Below are 21541 nucleotides of genomic sequence, written 5' to 3'. Positions count from 1 at the left end.
ACTGAGTCTTAGAGAGGGACTGGAAAAAAAAAAAAACCCTCCCTACACCTGACCTCTTACTCCTTAACCTGGGAGCAGGCGAATGCAGTCCCTCGCGAACTCTAAAATCTGAAGCTACCCTTCTTGTTGCTGCACTGAGGTGTTCACTAACCTAATTTGGCTCCTTTTCTCAGCAGCGTAACCACTACAGATGTGTTCCGACAACCGATGGCTCTGTCCAAGGGCCGCATACCGCTGTGGTCCACATGCTCAATCACAGCCCCCTTGTCCACCAGATACAGCACCTGCAGACAGAGCGCACAGGCCCTGAGGCCACAGGCAGAGGAGCCCTCGCCTCACCCGAGCCCGCAACTGGTGTAGAAGCTGGAAATCTTAGTTTCACTCATCTCGGATGCCTCTGGCCTAATGGGATCCTAGAATGGAAATAAAGTTGACACAGAACAAAGCAGAGAAATTGCAATCCACAGCTCAAACCTGCTCTGCTAAAGTGATTGTGATGTTGGCAATGAGGAAGGCAGGCAGATGCTCCGGGAGGGGGTGGGGAGCGTGTCCGTGCACCCGGACCACAGACAGGTACATGTGTGCCTTCACCTGTCTTCCCCACCCTACTTCCCAGGCCACAGGGATAAGACACAGTCACTTTTTCATCTCCAATTACTTATTAGGAGGCAGGCTTCTGCCATAGCTCCAACGAGCTACCAGGTCATGGCAACGGGCACCCCAGAAATACTCAGATCCACACAGCCTGGATACAGAACCTGAAAAGGTTGGGATCCACCAGACCCAGTTGTAATTCACTGTTAAGGCATAGGAAAGAGATTTGAATATAGGGACTGTAAAGATGGAAAGCTTAAGGCCATGCTACCAAGACTGACTTGATGTGAGAAAACAGCTGTCATTGGGCTAAACAGAGAACAATAGGGAAAACCACACTGCGGTTTGATAGAAACAGAAAGTACCAGGAAAACGGCTCCACTCACTGGGAAAATCTGTAGATTGCTTAGAGTTTCATGTGGATCTGATATATCTTATCAGTACACCAGCTGTTCACAAAATAACACTATAGAGGGATTAATATCCAGGATATGTAAAGAACTCCTACAACTCAACAACAAAAGCCTCAAATAACCCAATTTAAAAATAGGCAAAGCTGTGATTAGCCATAATGGACAGAATATTAAAAAGTATATATATGTATGCATAATGGAGTCATTCTGCACAGAAGTTAGCACACTGTAAATCAGCTATACCTCAATAAAACTGAAAAAATACGCAAAGGCTCTGAACAGACATTTTTCCAAAGATGACATACAGATGGCCAGTAAACATGTGAGAAAATGTTCATCGCTAGGGAACTGCAAATCAAAGACACAAAACACGTTATTAACTATTAGGATGGCTACTGTTAAATGGACAGGGAGGCCTGGCGTGCTGCAATTCATGGGGTCACAAAGAGTCGGACATGACTGAGTGACTGAACTGAACTGAACTGTTAAAAAAAGAATGAAACAGAAAGTGTTAGAAAGGGTATGGAGAAACAGGTACCCATGCACATTGCTGATAGGATGTAACCACTATGGACACAGTATGAAGGTTCCTCAAGAAATTAAGAATAGTATTACCGCTTGACTCAGCACTCTTACTTCTGGGTATCTACTCAAGAGAATGGATAGATCTCCAAGAATTTGCAAGATCTCAATGAAATATTTGTTATTAAATAGTTCATAACAGCACTATTCATAATAGCCAAGAGGCGGAAGCAATGCACGTGCCAGCTGAGTGGATAAATGGATTAACAAAATGAGGCAAATACACAAACGGAGTATCACTTAGCCTTAAGGACATCCTGACACACGCTATGATGTGGACAAGCCTAGAAGGCATAATGCTGAGTGAACTCAGTCAGTCACAAAAGACAAATACTGTATGCTTCCACTTGTATGAAGGGCCAAAAGTTGTCATTCAGAGAAACAGGAAGTATTGATAGAAAGATGGCTGCCAGAAGCTGGGGGTGAGGGGTGGTAACAAGGACTTACTGGTTAGTGGGTGCAGTTTCAGTTTCACACGACATAAAAAGAGCCTGGGCTCTGGCTGCACAACAGTGTGGAGTGTATGTAACTCTACTGAAGTCTTCACTTAGGAATGGTATGATGGTACATTTTGTTACGTGTTTATACCCAATTTTTTTTAAAAATGACAGAATACTAAGCTCCTTTACTCTTCCCTAATGTTGATAAACCAGAGGATCTGGTAAGGTAACACACACGGAGAAAGAAAAGTGTGGAGATGGGAGGTTTAGTTAAGTAGCTGTTTTTGAAAATCGACACTTATGTACAATTTATAATGTCCAGGAAATTGAGACCATTTAATTCTAATATCATTGCCTTTTAAAAGCATCCGGCACAGATGTGCAGGATGACTTCCACCCCAAGGTCCACAGCTCCCAGCAACACAGTACCTGTCTGACTAATTCTCATGTTAGACACACGCAACTATTCATAAATGATCATTCTCAAGGAGCTGAACATTCCTCCAACACCTGTTTGGTGCATGGGATGTAGAGACTGACAAAGATGTGGTTTTTTCCCTGAAAGACATTTTGTGGTTTTTCATTTATTAAGGTTTTATCCCTTCATTCCTCAGTTAGGGACTCAGGCATTTGACAAAGAGATAAAGACAGTGCCTAAAGCATTTTATATTATTTCAAGACAAAGCTGCATTGATTTAAAAGCAAACCAACTAATTATTTGAGCAGTAATTTCTCACATATATGAAAGTGGTCTTTAAATGAACTACATAGGAATTCTATTTCTATGAAAATTATAAGAAAATAAAACTACATATGCATGCGTGTACACACAGGTATGTGTGTGCAGTTTGTCATCATGGAATTTTAAGCTTTCAAGAATCTATCGAAATCTTTACTCCAGTTCTGAAACAGACCGCATGCCACAGAACTAGCAGAAAACGAAAGCCACCCCACGGCACACGCGTACACCCCGGCCACACTGGGGCAGCATCACACACACTTGGGGATGGCTCAGATCCCAGATCAGTAGGCAGCCTGGCCCGCCTGGCGCGGGTGGGGAGCATGCCCACCGCGCTACCTACGGTCTCCGCGTCGCCGTAGAAGGCGGCCAGGTCCAGGGGGCTGCGGCCGTTCTTGTCCGTCTGGTCGATCTCGGCTCCCTCCTCAACTAGGAACTGGACAACAGCCCTGTGACCTTTCAAACATGCCCAGCTTAATGCCGACAGACCCTCCTTGTCCAGAGAAGAAAGGGTGGCACCTGAAAGAGAAGCCCATTCAATAAATGTGACTTCGGAAAGGCCAGACCTGAGCAGACCCTTTCGTATCCATAGGGGCCTGGCTTGCAGAATATGGCCACCAGGCTGGTGAGATCTATAGCTGACGGGAGAAACGACCGTCCCTGCTGTAGCTGAGCGATGGGTACATGGGACGCACCCCTAAACGCTCTACTTGTGTGTAAGGCAGAAAATGTCCATAACCAATAGACTTAATAAAGAGATTAAAAAAAAAACTGAATCAGAAAGTACTAACTGGGTCTGCCAAAGCTCTTTTCTTTGTTCACGCAAGAGAAGCCCTCACGGGGGACAGTGCCACTACCTTTTGAAAGGAGAAATTCCACGGTGCTCAGGTGCCCTTCGCAAGCAGCCACCATGAGGGGCGTCCGGCCCTGCTTGTCACTTAGGTTCACGTCACAGCCGTGGTCCAACAGCAACCTAACAATCTGAAAGGAACACTGGGGCTCACACACTTGCCACTGCATCTGAAACCATGTGCTCTCTGCTTGGGCTGGTTGCTCCACCTCTAAGAGGAGTGAAAGGACTCTTCTTTTCAAAAACCCCTCTAAGTTATGTGATCCATGGGGCTTGTAAAATCTGTATATTTTATTTCTTTGAAGAGCCTCTTCTTTCAAATATATGCTCTTTTTAACATGCCCAATTCATTATCTATAAAACAGGCACACACAAGGCAGCAATTTGAAGGAGAGGGGGATCCTGAGCACAGTCAGGCAATGACAGGACAGCCCCGACGGAGCAGTAAGCAGAACTAAAGAGAGTGAGCCAGGGCCTCACAGGGTACCGATGCCGTGTTCCTGGTGGGGAAGCACTACCCTCTCCCCTCAGCCGCCTGCTTCCAGGGACAGCTGGACCTTCACACCAGGGGGATTTTTACCAAAGCTTCCTGGACAAGAGTCTCTGCCCCAAAGTTATACCTTTAAACAGTACATGGTGAAAGGGGGATCAAAAAACCCAGATAAGCACCTCCTACGATGACCTCCCAGCGGGAGCTGCTCTGCCCAGGGGGCAGTGGTCCAGCTTCTCTCCCTCCAGGACCACATTTGTTTTAATGTCACCACACAGAAGGGGGCGTATTCCCACTGCCTGCTCATTCTGGAGACACTAACAAATGCTTCCAAACTTCCTCATCACTTAGGGGACACTAAGACCAGGAGAGAGGATTAGCTAGGACATCACAAGGAGCTGTGAGAGTAACAGGGAATGGATGGTACAAACCAAGCTTTTAGAACCGGAAAGGAGAAAAGCCAGAAACTTGGTGCGGAGGCTCCTACTGACAGAGCTGGCAGGAATCAGAAGGGTCGCGACTCCATGATGTACACTTGGGTCTAGAAAATTCTTCCTATAAAGGATGTGGTGAGAGCCGTTTGCTTTTATGCAGCTGTATGTAACCTGGTGCCAGGCATGGGGCAGATACATGGGCAGTGTTTACAAAACGAAGGAATGCAAGGCTAAACCGCTGCTCTCAGGGGTCCCTTCCTTATGGGCAGCAGCACATCACTCCCAGGAAAAGAAAGCAGCCTGAGTCCCAGTGCAGGACCAGAGGGAGACGCTTCCTTCCCCAAAGAGCACAGCAGGACCATTCCTCCCTCAAGTGTGCTAGACAAATGGGTCATCCTGGTATGACAACAGCTCTGTTACAGCAAATCTCCTGACGACACGATGGGCCTCACCAGCTCCACTCCCTTCCTCAGTTAAAAGGAAGTGGCTATGGGTCTCTGACCCAGTTACCAGCCCACATGGCTGACTATGCTAGCCTGCCAGACGTCTGCCCTGATGTTGCAGGACTCCCAGTACAAGCAGAAGCCAAGAATGCGAGAAAGACAGGGTCCAGCAGGGGCGATGGGCACTTTTTCCAACCACTGTTTCTGAAGCCTCCGGGGTCCCCTGGGTACCTGCCAATGCCCCTGGCGTGCTGCGCAGAACAATGGAGGAACCCCTCTCCTGTTAGTCCGAGACACGGCAGCTCCACGCTCCAGCAGCAGCTCACAGACCTCCAGCTTGCCTCGTCCAGCCGCGGCCGTCAGGGCTACAGGGAGGAGGAGACTGTTAGCATGATGGCCACATGGTGGTAGCCAAAGGAGGCCACAGATTCTGACACCCCTCCCACTGAGAGGAAGGGGACCACGCACTCTGCCCCACTGAATCTGGGTGGGCTCTGTGACACCTCTGACCAACAGAATACAGCAGAAATGATGCCGCACCGGTGTGTGGGCCCAGGCCCTGAGGGCAGCTTCCAATTCCTTGGAACACGCTTTGGAACCAGACGCCATGCTGGGAGGAAGCCCAAGCAGCCTTGAGATGAGGCCACGGGGAGAAGCTGTGTGTGGCTGACATCCCAGCAGAGGGCCAGCAACCCCGGCCACCATGTGTGTGCCCTCCTGGAAATGGAGCCCCAGACTCCACCAAGCCACTCTATCACGGCAGCTCCACCTATGAGAGCCTTCTCTACAAGCCCAGCCCAAATGCAGATTCAGGAGCCACAAAGCGTGTGTTAGATTGTCGTCTTTTTCACAGACACAGAGATCAGTATTACAGTCCAGCCTCTCTTCTTCCCCTAAAGTCATACATTTCAGTCCACAAGAACTAATAAATACTGAGACAGTGAGAGTGTATCATATCATCCCTGCCTTCATGGGGCTTAGAATCTCCATAACAAGTCCAGATCCCGGACTAAGGATGTCGAGAAAGCAAAAAAAAAAAAAAAAAAGGGGGGCGAACAGCCCAGTTTGGCCCTGAGGCAGGCGGCTGCTGCTGGCAGGGGACGCTCTGCAGGGAGGCAGCCAAGGACAAAGCAGGAACTATGTGAAGGGCAAGAACACAGGGCAGGAATCCTCAGGACCACCTCATGGCAGCTGCTGCACCTCTCCACTCCCAGGTCATGACACATAACGGGGGTGGGGGGGGGTGGTATGAGTAGAAGAGGGGTTCAGTCAGAAGAGGAGGCTTCAGCTATGGCATGTGAACGAACCACTGTCTAGAGGGAAGGACAGCGGCAGGTTGTGGGGGACAACCCTGGCCAGGAAAGCTGTCTACAATGCAGAGAAGGAAGGAGAAGCTTGGGCCTGACGCTGCAGCTCTAGTCCTGGGACAATTCTTCTTTAAATACAGCCTCAGCCCTACAAACTCCTGGCATTCCTACAAATCAGTCAGATGCCTCAGTATAAAAACTGGGAAAACACAGAAATAGGCCGTTCACAAAAGGTGAAGACCAAAGGCCAATAACTCATGAAAAGTGCCCAACCTCACTAGTAGTCCAAGTAACTGCAAAAATGAGACCCACTGCTGGTTGAAGACCTTCACATCCTTCCAGCCAGCAACCCAGGTGCAGACGTGCACCCAGAGGTGCCCCGGAACACAGGATGTTTAGCCTGGAGGTGCCCCTGGAGCGGAGGGGCCCCTGGAGCACAGAGAGGTGTGTACTCGTCACAGCCCTGAGCTGGAGCAGCCCAGCTGGCGTGGACCACCAGCCCCATCAACAGATCACGGTGCGAACACTATACAGCAACCACAATAGACGCTACACAGCTAAGTCCGTCTCCCGAATTTAACACTGACTCCAAGGAACAAAACAAAACAGGGCAACAGTCTGGAACTCAGCACCCCTGGCGGTTGCAGGACAGGCCCCAGCCGCCCCCTTGCCAAGAGCCAGGGGTCCCCCAGCACCCATACAGCTGAAGTGGGGAACTGGGGGCTGAGCAGGGCAGGGTCCTTGCGTCCTCTCCAGACACCCCTCAGGACAGACAGCATCCCTACTCCACCTGTCTTGGCCTGGCCATGGCTTAACTCCCAGGAACACACACAGCAAAGGACATAACTGTGACACAGGGGCCCCATCTCCCTTGGAGGCACAAAGAAATCCTGTCTGCCTTACCGGCTTTCTGAAGATGGGGCAAACCAGAACAAACTGCGGATGGATGAAGTGGAAACTACCAAGGGTCTCGACCCCAGGTGCCATTCCCACCTGTGTTATACCAACGGGCTCGTCATCACCCGTCACATGTCTAAGTTTGTAAATAAATTATATATAAATACTGTAAACAGACTAGTATTTATACTGGTTTAGGTATATATATTAGAGAAGGCAATGGCAGTCCATTCCAGTACTCTTGCCTGGAAAATCCCATGGACGGAGGAGCCTGGAAGGCTGCAGTCCATGGGGTCGCTAGGAGTCGGACATGACTGAGCGACTTCACTTTCACTTTTCACTTTCAGGCATTGGAGGAAATGGCAACCCACTCCAGTGTTCTTGCCTGGAGAATCCCAGGGATGGGGGAGCCTGGTGGGCTGCCGTCTCTGGGGTCGCCCAGAGTCGGACACAACTGAAGCGACTTAGTAGCAGCAGCAGCAGGTATATATATACTGGTTTAGGTTCAGACGGATGTGAACACCCGGGGCTGGTTTGTAACATGGAGGATGGGAGCTACTACCTGGGGCCTGCGACTCCTCAGAGACCTTCCTGCAGTTAGGGAGCCCCTCCTCCGCAGGGAGCTGACTGTGGCACAAAGCAGGCACACGCGCTGCACGTGGCTAGATGTGGGCAGGACGGCATGGAAGGAACAAGCTCAAGGCGCTTCCATTTGATGAGCGGCTGATGCACCGTGACATTCCAGTCTCTTATTTGGTAAACAAGTTCCATCTGCATTATAAATGGGGCCTTTAAATCAAGATTTCTTTTGCAGCTGCCACTGATTTTTTTTTTTTTTTGCAACAACAGCACATCAAAAATGACAGCCCAGCACTAAAAATAGGACCCTGTGTTTGAGGAAGGCGCCAGAAGAGCCAGAAGTTAGAGCAGCTGAAATCGGAGAAGAGTGCCGCCGGAGACCGGGGCTGGATTCCCTTGTCTTCCCTTCCAGCCGGACCGGCTGCACTTCCGGTGATCAGCCTGCCTTTGAGATGGTAAAATGCCTCTCAGCACAGGCTGGAGTCCCACACAGCTGGCCTAAGAGGGATCACAAATTCTTAACCAGGCTCACTTTCAAATGATGCCCCAAACATCGGGACCTGTGTTTCCCCTTTTCAACTCAGATTGAATCTTTGGTGTCATCAGGACCCCTGAGGCTGGTGGAGGGGGCGGGCATCTCAAGTTCCACCAGCCACAAGGATTTAAGGATACCATATTTGGAAACAAGGGACACTGAAGACAGTGAACCACATGCTTAAACAAATAAGACCACAGCAGAATTCTGCCCAGGAATTCCAGCTATTCTGCTGCAGGCTGACCACCAGCCTCTGACAAGGGTCAGAGAAGAAGGAGGAAGGAGCAGGACAGGAGGAGAAAGCGACTGATGGAGGGGGGGGCGGGGGGGGGCAAAGCCTTGGCTTCTGGCCAAGGGAATTTGAAGAGGAAGGAGAAAGAAAAAGGACTTGGTATGAAAAGGCGGTGGGCTCTCAATATCAGTGTGAGCTCACGGCACTTCTCAAGACCCACACTGAACATAATTTCTCCTACTAGCAAAATCCTCAACAAGACGGCATTTTTGTAACTAAATTCCCATGAAGGCATATATCGTTTTCTGACTAGAATTTTTCCGCAGCATTACAGTCTTCTGCCTGCAGAGCATGAGGAGATTTGTCGTGGCAGATGTTCAAGAAAACCCGACTCACACTCAGCAATACGAAACCTTCACTGAGAACATCAGGGAGAGATGATTTTTGCTTAAATGGATCGTTTGCAGGAATCTTATACGAACTAAAGTTCTCTGGGCAAAGACGCGATTTACAAAAACTCAACTGTCAGCTGACCTGGCACATAGTCATTCCATAAGCAGGGCTGTTTATGACACTTTATGCCAGGTCTGTCTCTCTCTCTCACACACACACACAGGGATGTGTGGCTTCACAGGCCCGGGGGTTTCAACAACGGCTGTCGCCCCCAGCCCTGACATGCTTCTGTCCTTAGAAGGGTGAGAGGTTGGAGCACACACAGGCAGTCCCCTGCTTCTGGACCGTGACCTTCTCTCACCTCATACACTGATGCCCCAGGCCATCCTCCCAGGCCCGAGCTGAGCACAGGAACCAGCTGCAGCCACACAAGCCCTTCTGCCGGCTGAGACGGCCGTGAGAGGGATGCACGGGGGCCAAGGCTCAGCCTGGCTTCTGTGCTTGTGCTTACCAGTGCACTTTATTTCCTAACATACTGGTTTTTCCCCATCTCTCAGAAAAATGGATGGAAAAAGAACTGCAGTAAGCAGCAGGGTTCGCATACATGTCAACGAGCTGCGACCCAGCTGGAGACCGTTAGATGTGACCAAGTGAAGAGCAGAGGCGGAAGGTGTTACGGAATGCTGGGGACCTCTCAGCTCTCGTATCTCGACTATGATGCTCAGGAAGATAATATGTCACAGTTTCTTAAACCTCGTGAATGGCAGCCCCTCCCCCTGCACTTTCTAATAACTGGGCTCTGGAGAAGTTGCTACCCCAGATGTTACTCAGCCTGTGTTTCGCTTTGCTGTCCCTGTGGGTCCAAGCAGGACTGCCACTCAGACAGGCTGGTCCCACAGGCCTCTGACTGAATGGAAGTTGCGCTCTGACCCCTCCCAGAGAGCCAGGGGACACCCCCTCCTCCACCTTCTACGGACTGCATTTATAAAAAACCCAAGCTCACAGCCTTGTTTTGGGAGGCATTTCCTTCCTGGCTGAGGGAAGGGGAGGCTTCCATGAAAAGAATAAACTTCCCAGCAGCTATAAATTCTTCATCTCCACAAAGACCTGAACCCTCAACAATGCTAAGGATAAAACCACACACAATAAAGACTGCTCTGACTGGAAAATGCCTTTGCTCTGGGAGACCAACTCCCAGGAGCCTCCGGCACCCCTGGCCTTGGCGGACGCCCATGCTGGAGGGTGACCTTATGAATGGGAAGCCAGTACTGCCCAGACACTCCCTGAAGCACATGAGTGGCTGTTTGGAACACCTTCCTCATTGTTCTGACCCTTCCTTATCAGTCAGCATTTGGCACAAGTCTCCCAGGAGGGTCTGAAGCTGCAGGCCTCAGTGGGGTCAAGGAGAGGGAACCTCTGTTACAAGGCAACAGGCAGCAACCAAGCGGCACATGGAAATGTTGCCTCCCGCGCTGTATCAGCCCATTTCCCAGTGAACTATTTATAAAGCAAGAGAGGAGCCAGATGTGCAAGACACTCCTAATGTGCGACCAGTTCTAGAGTGAAAACACGCTGTCAGTCTCTGTACACAGATTAAACACGAACCTCAAGTTGCCAAGGAATTGTTTTAAAGAAATAAAATATGCAACTGCCATGGGACTTCACGTGTGACCAAACTTCTTTGTCCCTTATAGTCTCTTTCGATGATGCGCTTTGTGATTCTAAGGAATCTAGGTTTTTAGAACTTTTAAAGAAGGATAAGAAAACAGTGCAATGTGAGATTACCAGACAAGACGGCAGAGTTAGAAGGACCTTGAGCTCATCTCCTCTCGGGAGGAAAATAAGAAGATTCTGACATTTTCATAATATACTCTGATATTTGTGAAGTGCTTGCTACAGGACACTTGATGGTCCTTCAAATTCACAAATTTATTTAATACACAACTAACTTCTATGAGGCAAGTACAACTCATCCTAGTTTTACTGATGAGGAAAATATGGCCCAGAGAAGTCAAAACAACTCACCTAAGGCCACACAGCTAGTGGGAGGCATGAAAACATTTGATGCCAGGGAGTCCAGTTGGAGTCTGAGTTCTTAACTCTCACACTTTGGCCCCTTAAAGAATCTCCTTTTAAAAAATATTCAATCAATCAGACCAAGAATGTTGTTCTAGAACAAGTGTACCAGAAAATACTTTTCTCCTCCTGAAGAATTGTTAAGCTTTCTCCCGCAGACAGGAAGAATAATCCGTAGTGAGGGTGTTCCCTTCTCTCTCTGGTCACATGGCATCCTAAAGCCAAGACAGTAGCTCAGCCTGGCATACATGCAGGACATTACGGCAGGAATAGCCACGCTGTTCCTCGTGTCCTATTTCTGACCCTTTTTTCCTTTTCTTATATATTTTATTTCAAAGAAGCCTCTTCAAGTCCTTTGAGGGATAATGTGTGCTATAAATAACATAAATTCAATTTAAAAACAATTTCCTAAAATATGGGATGACATAAATCACGTTCCATACAGACTCTGTGCCAAAAATCTATCAGAAGACTGCAGCTCAGACCAGCTGTCACTTCTAAAGTGTGCTGAGAATGCTCACATTCTGGGTAGACCCGCTTACACACCCATTAGTTAAAGCATGTACATTATGCTGTTCCCTCCCCTCCTCGAAGGGATACATGTGAGCCAAGCAGAGCAGAGTTAAATGCAGGACCCCACATGAGGGATCAGTGCAAAATGGGGACCTTCGGACAAAACCATACTACACAAGTGTGCGCGCACTCAGTCGCATCCGACTCTCTGCGACCCCACGGTCTGTAGCCCACTAGGCTCCTCTGTCCATGGGATCTCCCAGGCATACACGCTGGAGTGGGTGGCCATTTCCCCCTCCCCTTCCAGACCCAGGGATCAAACCGGTGTCTCTTGCATCTCCTGCACTGGCAGGCAGATTCTTTACCGCTAGTGCCCAGCCCCCAAAACAGAAAGAATCCAAATGTATTTCAACAGAAATTTTAAACAATCAAGACGACTTTCGACAGGAGAGCAGGTGAACCTCCTGAGCTGGGAGGGAATGTCCGAAAGAACAAGCAGCCATGTTTGTGGGTCAAGATGCTCTAAGCTACCAGAATGCATACGAGTGCATGTTTTTATGTTGGAAGCCCAGGTTTTGTTTTTTAATCAAAAGGAAGGAACTCACTAGAACAAAGGTCTCTGTGTACAGCAAAAGCAGCACAATGGAGGTGGGGCACAGGGTCTTGGTAAGCGGTCAAGCCACCAGTCCATGGGCACCTGAGATGCCTCTGCGGGCTTCTGCGGGCTCCCTCCTTGCCCCTCACCTGCCCTGCAGGACTGAGACACTGTCAGTTGATTCCTGCTGTCCTCTCAGCAGAGGACAGGTCCCCATGTCAGGGGCAACCCCCAGGTGTCTTCTAGGGCAGAAAAGGGACAGGGTGTGGCCGCACCCAGTCCCTCCCCTGCTCATTCCAATCTCCTCTATTGTTAAGAGTGAATCTGTGCCTATCCTCAGCTCCTTCCAGAGCCTGAGTTACCCCCTCCTCCAGTGCCTACATTACTCCACTCTGTCCCTCCCCTCTCACAGTCCTGGGTTACCCCCCTCCCATTTCCCTCCCTTTAGGGTCCTGAGTTACCCCCTCCCATCCTTTCCAGGGTTCTGGGTTACCCACTTTCCCCTCCCTTCCTAGGGCCTGGGTTGCCCCCTCCATCCAGAATGCTGGATCACCCCCCTTCTAGGTTATCCCCTCCTTCACACTCTCTAAGGTCCTGGGTTACCCCCTCTTTCATGCTTTTATGCTTAGGACAGCCAAAACTTCTACCTTGTTCAGAATGGACAGAAATCTGGATTTCCACCCATCTTACTGTTCTTTTCTAAAGCAAACCCTAGCAGAGGAAGGAATGCCTGAGGACTTCCCAGCAGTATGGATGGGACCTCCCCGGGACCTCCAAAAACTGTACAACAGAAGTAATTTGCTTGTCTCTACAAAGCAAATTCCTTCACATAAATTCTCCACATGTCCCAACAAGAAGAGATCAGTTCTTTTCTTTCTAGTCTCTCACCTGAATTCTGCCTTGAGATGTACCTAACCGGTGTGAAGGCCAAACTCAATCCAGAAGTCTCAAATTTCCTTTAAATTCTTAACAAATAAGAGCCCTACTCTCTCCAAAAAAAAAAAAACCTAAGGTAAAATCTGAAAGAATAGAGGGTTCTTTTAAATCAACCACAAGGCATCCTGTTGCCTGATGTGCACATACAGAGTTCTGGGGTGGCTTTGGGTGTGATGAGCTCAGCCGTCCATGGTCCCTGCAGCGAGAGCTAAAGGACACCTCACCCCCTGCACCCCCACAGAAGGACAGGCAGAGTCCCAGAGTGGAAACTGAAGCAGTTGAATAGAGACAAGAGAGAAGAGAGAAACTTTTAAAACAGCAAAGATGAAATACAACTCATATTCTGGCTTCCTGGTCCCATAAGGAAACAGGTGTGAGGACCCTCCCCCCAAACTGGTCTGGAAACGTCCCACACCCAGCTGAGGGGCTGGGCTGAGACTCAAGTCCCATCTAGAATTCCATGCAGAATTAGAGAAGAGTGACCCATGATGGGCATACATGCTGGACTAAACCACCTCCACAGATGATGATGGTGAAGGTTATGCAGCTAAAAATCCCATTTGATTTACTGGGGAGAAAATTCAACCCTTCTTGGAAATTGAGGAAAATACAGTGTTCTTAACAGCTTTAGCAATAAAAACAATATTTACAATGATTAAATTTCTTTGGAAAGGATTTACCAACTAAAAAAGCATGAACAACATAAAAGAATACTTGAAATGAAACATTTCGGTGAGACATCTACCTACCTCTGACGGGGCATCTCAGTTCAGAACTTAGCGAAGGGCAGTCCTTGGGAGCGGCTAGCTAACAGGCGGGATGGTGTCCTATCCATGTGTGAAGCCAGGGCTCCAAGCCTGCTGCAACCAACTAGGAGCAGTGAGGAGGATTTCCAAGGGACCACAGGGCGCAGCCCATCGGGGGTTGGCAGTCGGGCTGGCGGTGCGGGGAGGCAGATGTTATGCACACAAAGATGGGGCTGGAACTGGCCATCTTGGCCTGTCAGTCATGTCCATGCCGTGGGTAGCTGCTAATAGCTAGGTGTCTCCAAAGATGCAGACCGCACCCAGCCGCATGGACGACGCGGTCGAGGGCACCTAAGCTAGCCTGGAGCCCAGCAGCACATGACCTGCACTATGGCAGACAAGACACGGTGAGCAAGGCCCCAGTGAGCAACGGGGTCCTGACCTCTTCCCTCCAGCAACGCAGTTTCTCCCGAATTATTCTGCAAGGTAAGTGTTACCTACCCTAAAAGTTAACAGAACTTTGTTTTCTTTAAACCCACCTGTCTGCTCAGCCAACAGCTATGTACCAAGCACCAGACAAGACCAGTGGCTAGTGGCTACCAGGCTGGATGTACAGATAGCAAGCATCTCTATCATCACAGAAAGTTCTACAGGACAACGTGAGACCAGACGCAGTGATTACAGAAAGAAGAGCACAGGAGACTTGGAGAGTTCTACCCTCCCGAAACCCATAATGTAGGCACAATAAGCTTTCATCAGATAACCAACATCAACAATCAAATTTATAAGCAGTAAGTACTAAGCAGGGAACTGCAATGTGACCCCAAGGAGTCAGGGCTGGGAATGCTTTGCTTACAGAACAGGCATATTCACTGAAATAGAAGCGTTTCTATTCCCCTAAAGAGCAAGAGGTTCTGACTAGAGACAGACAGCAGGCTCACAGACTTGAGAGAGGCCTGGAGTTTGGAAGCACAGTTCCTGACAATTCACAGCAGCATGAGGTCACCAGTTAAGCATTTCTGATCATTTTATCCGGCTGATTCCCATCGAACACTGACAAGGAAACAGTAACTCAGTTAGGTCAAGACTTCGTGGGAGCCAGCACTTGTTTGTCATGACTGTGGAATGCCTGAAGCAGATAACTTGAGCATCTGATGGTTCAGGCTGCCCAGAAACTACAGGATCAAGGCTGTTTGAACAAGGCTGTTTGTGTGAATGTCATGGACAGGGGGCCTCGGCAGCCGCACAGGCAGAGCTACTGGGTGGAGACGTACCCCAAGCCCACTCCTTGGGAGCTCCAAGCTTCTTCCTCACTCTTCTTCCACTGGAGTGAGTGTCACACTCTTTATTTGCGTGAGAACAAGGGAAAGTGCTGAAGAGCTACAGGACTGATTTTGAAGGGCTGGATCTAAAAACCGAACAGACCAAACAGACATAAAAAGCAAATGGCTCTAGAGGCTGGTGGAAAGAGAAACTTACATAAACTAGACTCTCTGCTCTCCAAAACCAGGAGAGATACAGGTAGCTGAGGTCCAAACAGGGCGGCATAGCGCTGCATGGACACCATCAAAGCTGGGCAGGTGAGCCAAGAACAGACCATGGAGACCCTGCAGGAACCCCATCAGCTGGTATTTTAAATCCAAGTTGTTCATAGCTAATCTGCGCTGCACAGATTTGAATGAACTCTTGGGATCCTACCCTCAAGCTGCAGCCGGAGACAGACAAGTTCCATTCTAGAGTGTTTTAGGCACAAAGCACCATTGATTACACCCAGGAATGAGGATCAAACCAGGAAGGAGAGCAACTGCTTTCATTCTGAGAGTCTTTAGCAATTAGAAACAGCACACAGACAAGAACAAGGACTACGAGCTGCCCCATTGACTCAGGCTGTCATCACTGGGGCCGTCTCTTCCAGAAGGCATTTGTGGTCAGGTAATGTGGACCCTGTGTGGCTGAATCCCAAACACAGACCTCACAATCTGGGCAATGCACTACACTTCTGTGCAAAGCCCCATATATGCAGATGTTCCCTCATCTAAAACTTCCTCCGCAAGATTTCCAAGTGTTCCTCTGACAACCACTGACAACCTGATTTCCTCGGGAAATCAGGACAGTCTGTAGTGGCAGACATGGGTGGACATTTCTGAAAGAACACAGGAGAAAAATATCAGACAGAAAAATGCAGAGCAGGCAAGACTGGTTTTAGGGACATGCAGCCACAGAGTACAGCTGGGGCTTCTAAGCCTGAGAAATAGTGCTTAGCTTTCTCTTGGTTTAAATTTTTTCTAAAGTCTCTCACACTCTCGGCTGAGGAAATTCAGGTTTTCTGCCTGCAGAAGAAAGCTATGACCTGCTTCTCAGGCTGCAGAGTGGTCTGAAGGTTATACACAAGGCTTTGCAAGGGAGAAGCTGAACCATTATTCATCCTTTCACTGAGGTTGATGGGAGCCTGTAGTTTCTCTTCCATGCTTCTTTAGCCTACGACCTAGCAGATTCTCAAGGGGGAAGGAAGGAAGGTGCTTACTGAAACTCAGGACGGGTCATCTCGAGAAAAACAGACCACACAAACAGAGCTCTCAAATGAAAGCCTCCTCTGCTTCTCTGGATTTTTTTTTTTTTTTTGGCCCAGAAAGAAAACACCCCTCTAATATTAAAGATCAGAGATTCTTATTGAGCTAAGTGAGGGGTGTTACAGGTACTGGCACTGACCCCCATCGTCATCACAGCTCCTCTCATTAGTGTCCCTGTGACGCCGGCACTTAGACAGCAGCTTACAGTGATTCTCTATTTGTCCCGAGGCCACAGAGCCCCTGAAATCACGTGGGTGGACTTTTAGGAAAGGAGTGTCCTATCCTTCCCAGGTGGCACAGTGGAAAAGAATCTGCCTGCCAGTGCAGGAGACGCAAGAGACTCGGGTTTGACCCCTGGATCAGGAAGATCCCCTGGCGAAGGGCATGGCAACCCACTCCAGTATGCTTGCCTGGAGAATCCCTTGGACAGAGGAGCCTGGCAGCCTACAGTCTATGGGGTCGCAAAGAGTCAGACGTAACTACTGGACTGAGGCTGAGCACGTACCTGTGTGTGCGTCAAGTCACACACACCTAATGAACCGATCTGTAGGCCCAACCGCCCCAGGGGTTCTGACCATCGGGAGCACCTGGCAAGACTGTCACACCTCATTCAGTCTTCACCAGATCCCAGAAAGCAGGATCATTTACCTCATTTGACCAAGAGGCAAAGACCCTGCTTCCAGGCCCCAGAGGACAGGGAGCTGGTCGCCGGAGAAGCACAAAGAAAGCCATGCACTGGCCTGTGGGCCACCTTCAGGCCCACAGCACAAGAGGGTGGGGGAAACTTTCGCCAAACATGGAGTAGCCCATACTATTGAAATGACTGAGGAAAAGACTCCGTAAGGAGTTAAGGCCAATATTTATATCTACACACATGGACCCCAAGTATAATCTAAACCCGTCTGTGAGTTCTGCACTCTCCCTGACCCTAGCGAACATGCCACCACTCTCGCCCTTTACCACCACCCCCTGCCGCCAGCCCACCACTCACATCCCCCAACGAGCACTGTAAGCCCCGTGCCTGCGCCTGGCAGCATCTACAGGGCAGTTGGGTGGGCGGGGTTGACGGGGAGGAGGGGCAGTGGGGAGGGAGTTGGGGGGCTGAGCACCTGTGCTACCCATCAAGAAACTCTGAGGCTTTTCCTAAGTGTGAGTTACCTGAGGGACTCTACACACCACCGTTTGGTTTGTTAGGAAATAACTGAGAAGCAGCTGGAAGTACATCTGTGTAGGAGGCACTGAAGTCACGCACAGGACACAGCCTGGAAATGCACGTTAGACGCCTTTGGTTACACTTGGTAAACAGCAAGTGATAAAGTCTCACACTTCTAAAACCAACTCAGTCAAACGGAAAATTTCAGAGCAGCGTTATTTATATTACTACTAACCCGACAAGTGGCCAACTCAGATCTTCCTGAAGATTTACTCACCTCCTGTTACTGTTAAGTCACTTCAGTCGTGTCCAACTCTGTGTGACCCCATAGGCGGCAGCCCACCAGGCTCCCGTCCCTGGGATTCTCCAGGCAAGAACACTGGAGTGGGTTACCATTTCCTTCTCCAATGCAGGAAAGTGAAAAGTGAAAGTGAAGTCGCTCAGTCATGTCCGACTCCTAGCGACCCCATGGACTGCAGCCCACGAGCCTCCTCCATCCATGGGATTTTCTAGGCAAGAGTACTGGAGTGGGGTGCCATCACCTTCTCCATTACTCACCTACACTACAGTTCACCACACACACCCCACACCCAAGGAAACGGACTCTGTAGCTGGCATTCAGTCTGCTAGGCAGGCTCCATGAGGACCGAGTCCCACTCTGGAGAAGGCAGGCCAGAACTTCCTCGCTGAGCACCTTGGATTCACCTGAACACAGGGCTGGAAGTTCTGCCGGGCTCACAGTGCACAGCCACAGAACGACCAGGTTGCTTAGGATATGAAAACACTCAGCAAGGTGGAAAGCACCGCCTTATTTGGGTATTTCTAGCTGACAGTCATCAGAGGCACAGGAACTGCTGGTCTAATTCAAAATGATTCAAATTGCACTTGCTTCTAGAAAAGTTTTACTCATCATTTGGCAAGTTTTAAAAGCTCTTAACTTCAAATGCTTTGTGATAACAACAGGCCCAGATGCGTCCCATGTCATTCTTAAGACAACTAGGCCAACATGGCGGCTAGGACATCCAGGAGTGACTTGGCCCCAGCTACTAGCAGGGGAACCATAATTACCTGTTTCTCCCCACAGCGTGTCGGTGCCATTGACGTCTATTTCATGTTCCTTTTCCAGTTCCAGCAAGCACTGGAGCACCTGTCAGAAGTGGCAAGGTGATTTAATGAGTTTTCAAAGCCATATGCGCTTATTATATCCTGTGTATCAAAGGAGAGAACGTGTTGTTTTTTAACCATGATTATCTCATGCCGCACAAGGAGAGAAAATATAATGAAAATGGTTTTCCAGCATAATTCGTATGCTATTCACATTTTCACTTTGAGAAGAAGAAGGAAAAAAAAAGTAAATTTCGGCAACACTGTTCAGGATTACTAGGTACTCAGAATTCTAATGAATTCCAACATGACCCAAATATGCCAGCCTCATCAACAAAGGACAGGGGGGATCCTACAGAGTGCAGCTTCTGCATAAATCGCCAGAAGATGGTGAATCCCTTTTTTCACAAGGAAAGAAAACGAGGTGATGTATATACCTTTCAATAAAATAATGCTGCTTCAAATGCTTTTTCCACTCACATTATTCTTTTCCCTCTGTCAAACAGCAGGGTGCGTCACAGGGGTGGGGGCAAGGAGCCAGAAGTATCTGAGCCCTTAACCAGAGTCAGATCTACCCTGCTCACCAGCATCCACCCTGCTCATCGGCATCCACCCTGCTCACCAGCAGCCACAGGAGAGCAGGACGCCAGCCATCTTCCAGCTTCCCGATCCTCTCACAACAAGGGCCCCACATCCTAATCAGAAAACCCATGAATGTTACCTTACGTGGGAAGAGGGGATTTGCAGATGTGACTGCGAATCTTGAAATGGGATGATTATCCTGAATTATCACGGTGTATATTGTATAGATACCTGATACGACAGCTGTTTATAAGAGGGACAGGGGGAACCAGGGTCAAGGGAAGGATGAGGTGAGATGACAAGAAACACACTCTGAAGACAGAGGCAGGGCCACAAGCTAAGGAGTAAGGTGGCTTCTAGAAGCTAGAGAAAAAAAAAGAGAGAAACACTCTTCTCTGAAGCCTCCAAAAGAAACACTGGCTCCTGACCCAACTCAATTTCAGGCTTCTGACCTCCAGGACAGGCTGCTTCAAGCCACTGGAGTCTGTGACAGCTTACTACAACAGCGGGCGGAAACTAACACGCCCTCAAGTCTCGTGGTGAATGAGCCCCGTCCTTCACCGTGAAGCAGGGGCTGGCTATGCGGCTGCTTTTCCACGGCTCCTCACAGCCACTTTCACAACAGCCGGAGACCAAGGTTACATCCAACGTGGCTTCACTGTCCTTCCTAAGATGATTGTTCACCTTCTGGACCCATGCAGATTTAGGGAACCCATTAAGAAGGAAAAGCATCCACATTCAAATATGTCGATTTAACATGTTCTCTCTGTATCTATGTAAACAGGTCTTTAAAAATATTTATTTGTATTTTTAATCTAAAAAATAATAAACCCACTATATGGTAATGTTTAATACATTTTTATGAAATGTGCACTTTTTTCATTTTTTATGAAAAAGAGTGTTTTTCTCCAAAACTAAAACATAGTTAACTTGACTAGCATTGTTTTACATTTCTATAAATTTCTTTTACGTCTGTCCTAAGAGAAGATAGTTTCTTTTTCTTATATGCTTCTGTATTCAACTTGCTGCAATATATTGTCTTGGTTGAAGTAGTGTATATGTGCATTTTTGACATTTTAAATCCCAACAATAAGCCAGCTGGCTGCGTATATATGTGTATCTGCTCCAGTGTTTTAAGTGGTAAAAACCAGCCAGCCACCTTTGTACCCAAATTTACTTTGGTACATTTACATTTTACATTTGGTACATTTACATTTGGCACAGTTACTTTGGTACAAAGTCATTGTGGGGAAGAATCTTAGAAACACTGGCAACTCTAATTGCCTGAAGACAATACAGAGTGAGAAATACACAGAAGAAAAAGGGTAAAATGTTATTAACTCAAAGACACAGGGGTCAGGAGATGACAACAAAATCTTCAAATCGAGGAATACTGACACCTGCCAGAAATAAGTGCTTGATGTAACTATTGCATGAAGTTCTCCTTCCGTGCAGGAACCGTAAATGACAAGCATTCCTACATGTTACCAGAGCGGGTTCTATTTTAAACAACTCTATTTTTAAAAATCCTTCGAATACTCAAGAAGAAGTTTAGAATTAGGATTCCACGTGATTACTGTTCAAAGACCACAAGGACAAAAGGATGAATCGAAGTGGGAAGAGGAGAGGAGAGCAGGACTAGAAGGTAAAAACAGAACAAGGAAGACAGGAAGAAGCCAGGCGGGGCAGAGAGTGCGCAGCCTGGAGGGGCTCCTTCCACTCGCGGGAAGGCTGCGGAAGCAACAGAACATCTTCACACGCGGTGAGACCAACTGCTCTTTTTGGAAACCCTCATTTCCTTTCATTCCTTCAGTGCATCACAAGCGGGCAACTCGGAAGAAGGTGAGTGTGAAGTGCCAGCCCACCGGGTTCCCTGGGAAAGGGCCCACTCACCGAGCTGTGGCCCATGCTGGCGGCCGCCGTCAGCGCCTGCTGCAAGGCTTGGCTCTTCCTCAGCGCGCCGGGCTGGGGCGGGCCCAGCGACCACTCGCAGGTCAGCAGGTAGCGGAGAACGTCGCCGTGGCCCCTCAGTGCACTGTGGACCAGCGCGCACTGGCCTTTCTTATCCAAGTGGTCCACCTGGGTGGGGAAGCGGGGCAGGAGCAGGGGAAGGTCACAGCTGAGCATCACTCTGTCACAGTGACCCACATGTGCTGTGAACAAACCCCATCCCACTGCAGATTATGGGGTTCGGGTCCCAGTGTGTCTCTCTGGAGAGTCTCTGTCTGAGTTACTGCAACTCATGCACTGTTCCAGGCCTCGAGTTCCCTCTGTAGAACTAGTGATCACAAGGCATCCTCTTCATGCCCTTTGTCTCTCTAGGAAGTGAACTGGAGCT

At 48.8% G+C, this 21541-nt stretch overlaps 1 protein-coding gene across 5 annotated transcripts in view; it reads right to left on the bottom strand.

The window, feature by feature from the left end:
- TANC1 (tetratricopeptide repeat, ankyrin repeat and coiled-coil containing 1) overlaps positions 1-21541 on the bottom strand; it is a 242270-nt gene that overhangs the window by 7955 nt on the left and 212774 nt on the right. For all 5 annotated transcript variants that reach the window (XM_040229144.1, XM_040229146.1, XM_040229145.1 and 2 more), the window contains 6 exons: positions 21097-21282; positions 18586-18664; positions 5217-5350; positions 3626-3749; positions 3112-3287; positions 152-284 (listed from right to left, as the gene is read on the bottom strand). In XM_040229144.1, coding sequence (XP_040085078.1) covers positions 152-284; positions 3112-3287; positions 3626-3749; positions 5217-5350; positions 18586-18664; positions 21097-21282 — 832 coding nt within the window. The remainder of the gene's footprint in view (positions 1-151; positions 285-3111; positions 3288-3625; positions 3750-5216; positions 5351-18585; positions 18665-21096; positions 21283-21541) is intronic.

This window comes from Oryx dammah, unplaced genomic scaffold (assembly GCF_014754425.2).
Source record: "Oryx dammah isolate SB20612 unplaced genomic scaffold, SCBI_Odam_1.1 HiC_scaffold_27, whole genome shotgun sequence".
Lineage (NCBI taxonomy): Eukaryota > Metazoa > Chordata > Mammalia > Artiodactyla > Bovidae > Oryx > Oryx dammah.
The sequence above is the reverse complement of the archived record's forward strand: the minus strand, read 5'-3'. Positions and strand labels throughout refer to the sequence as shown.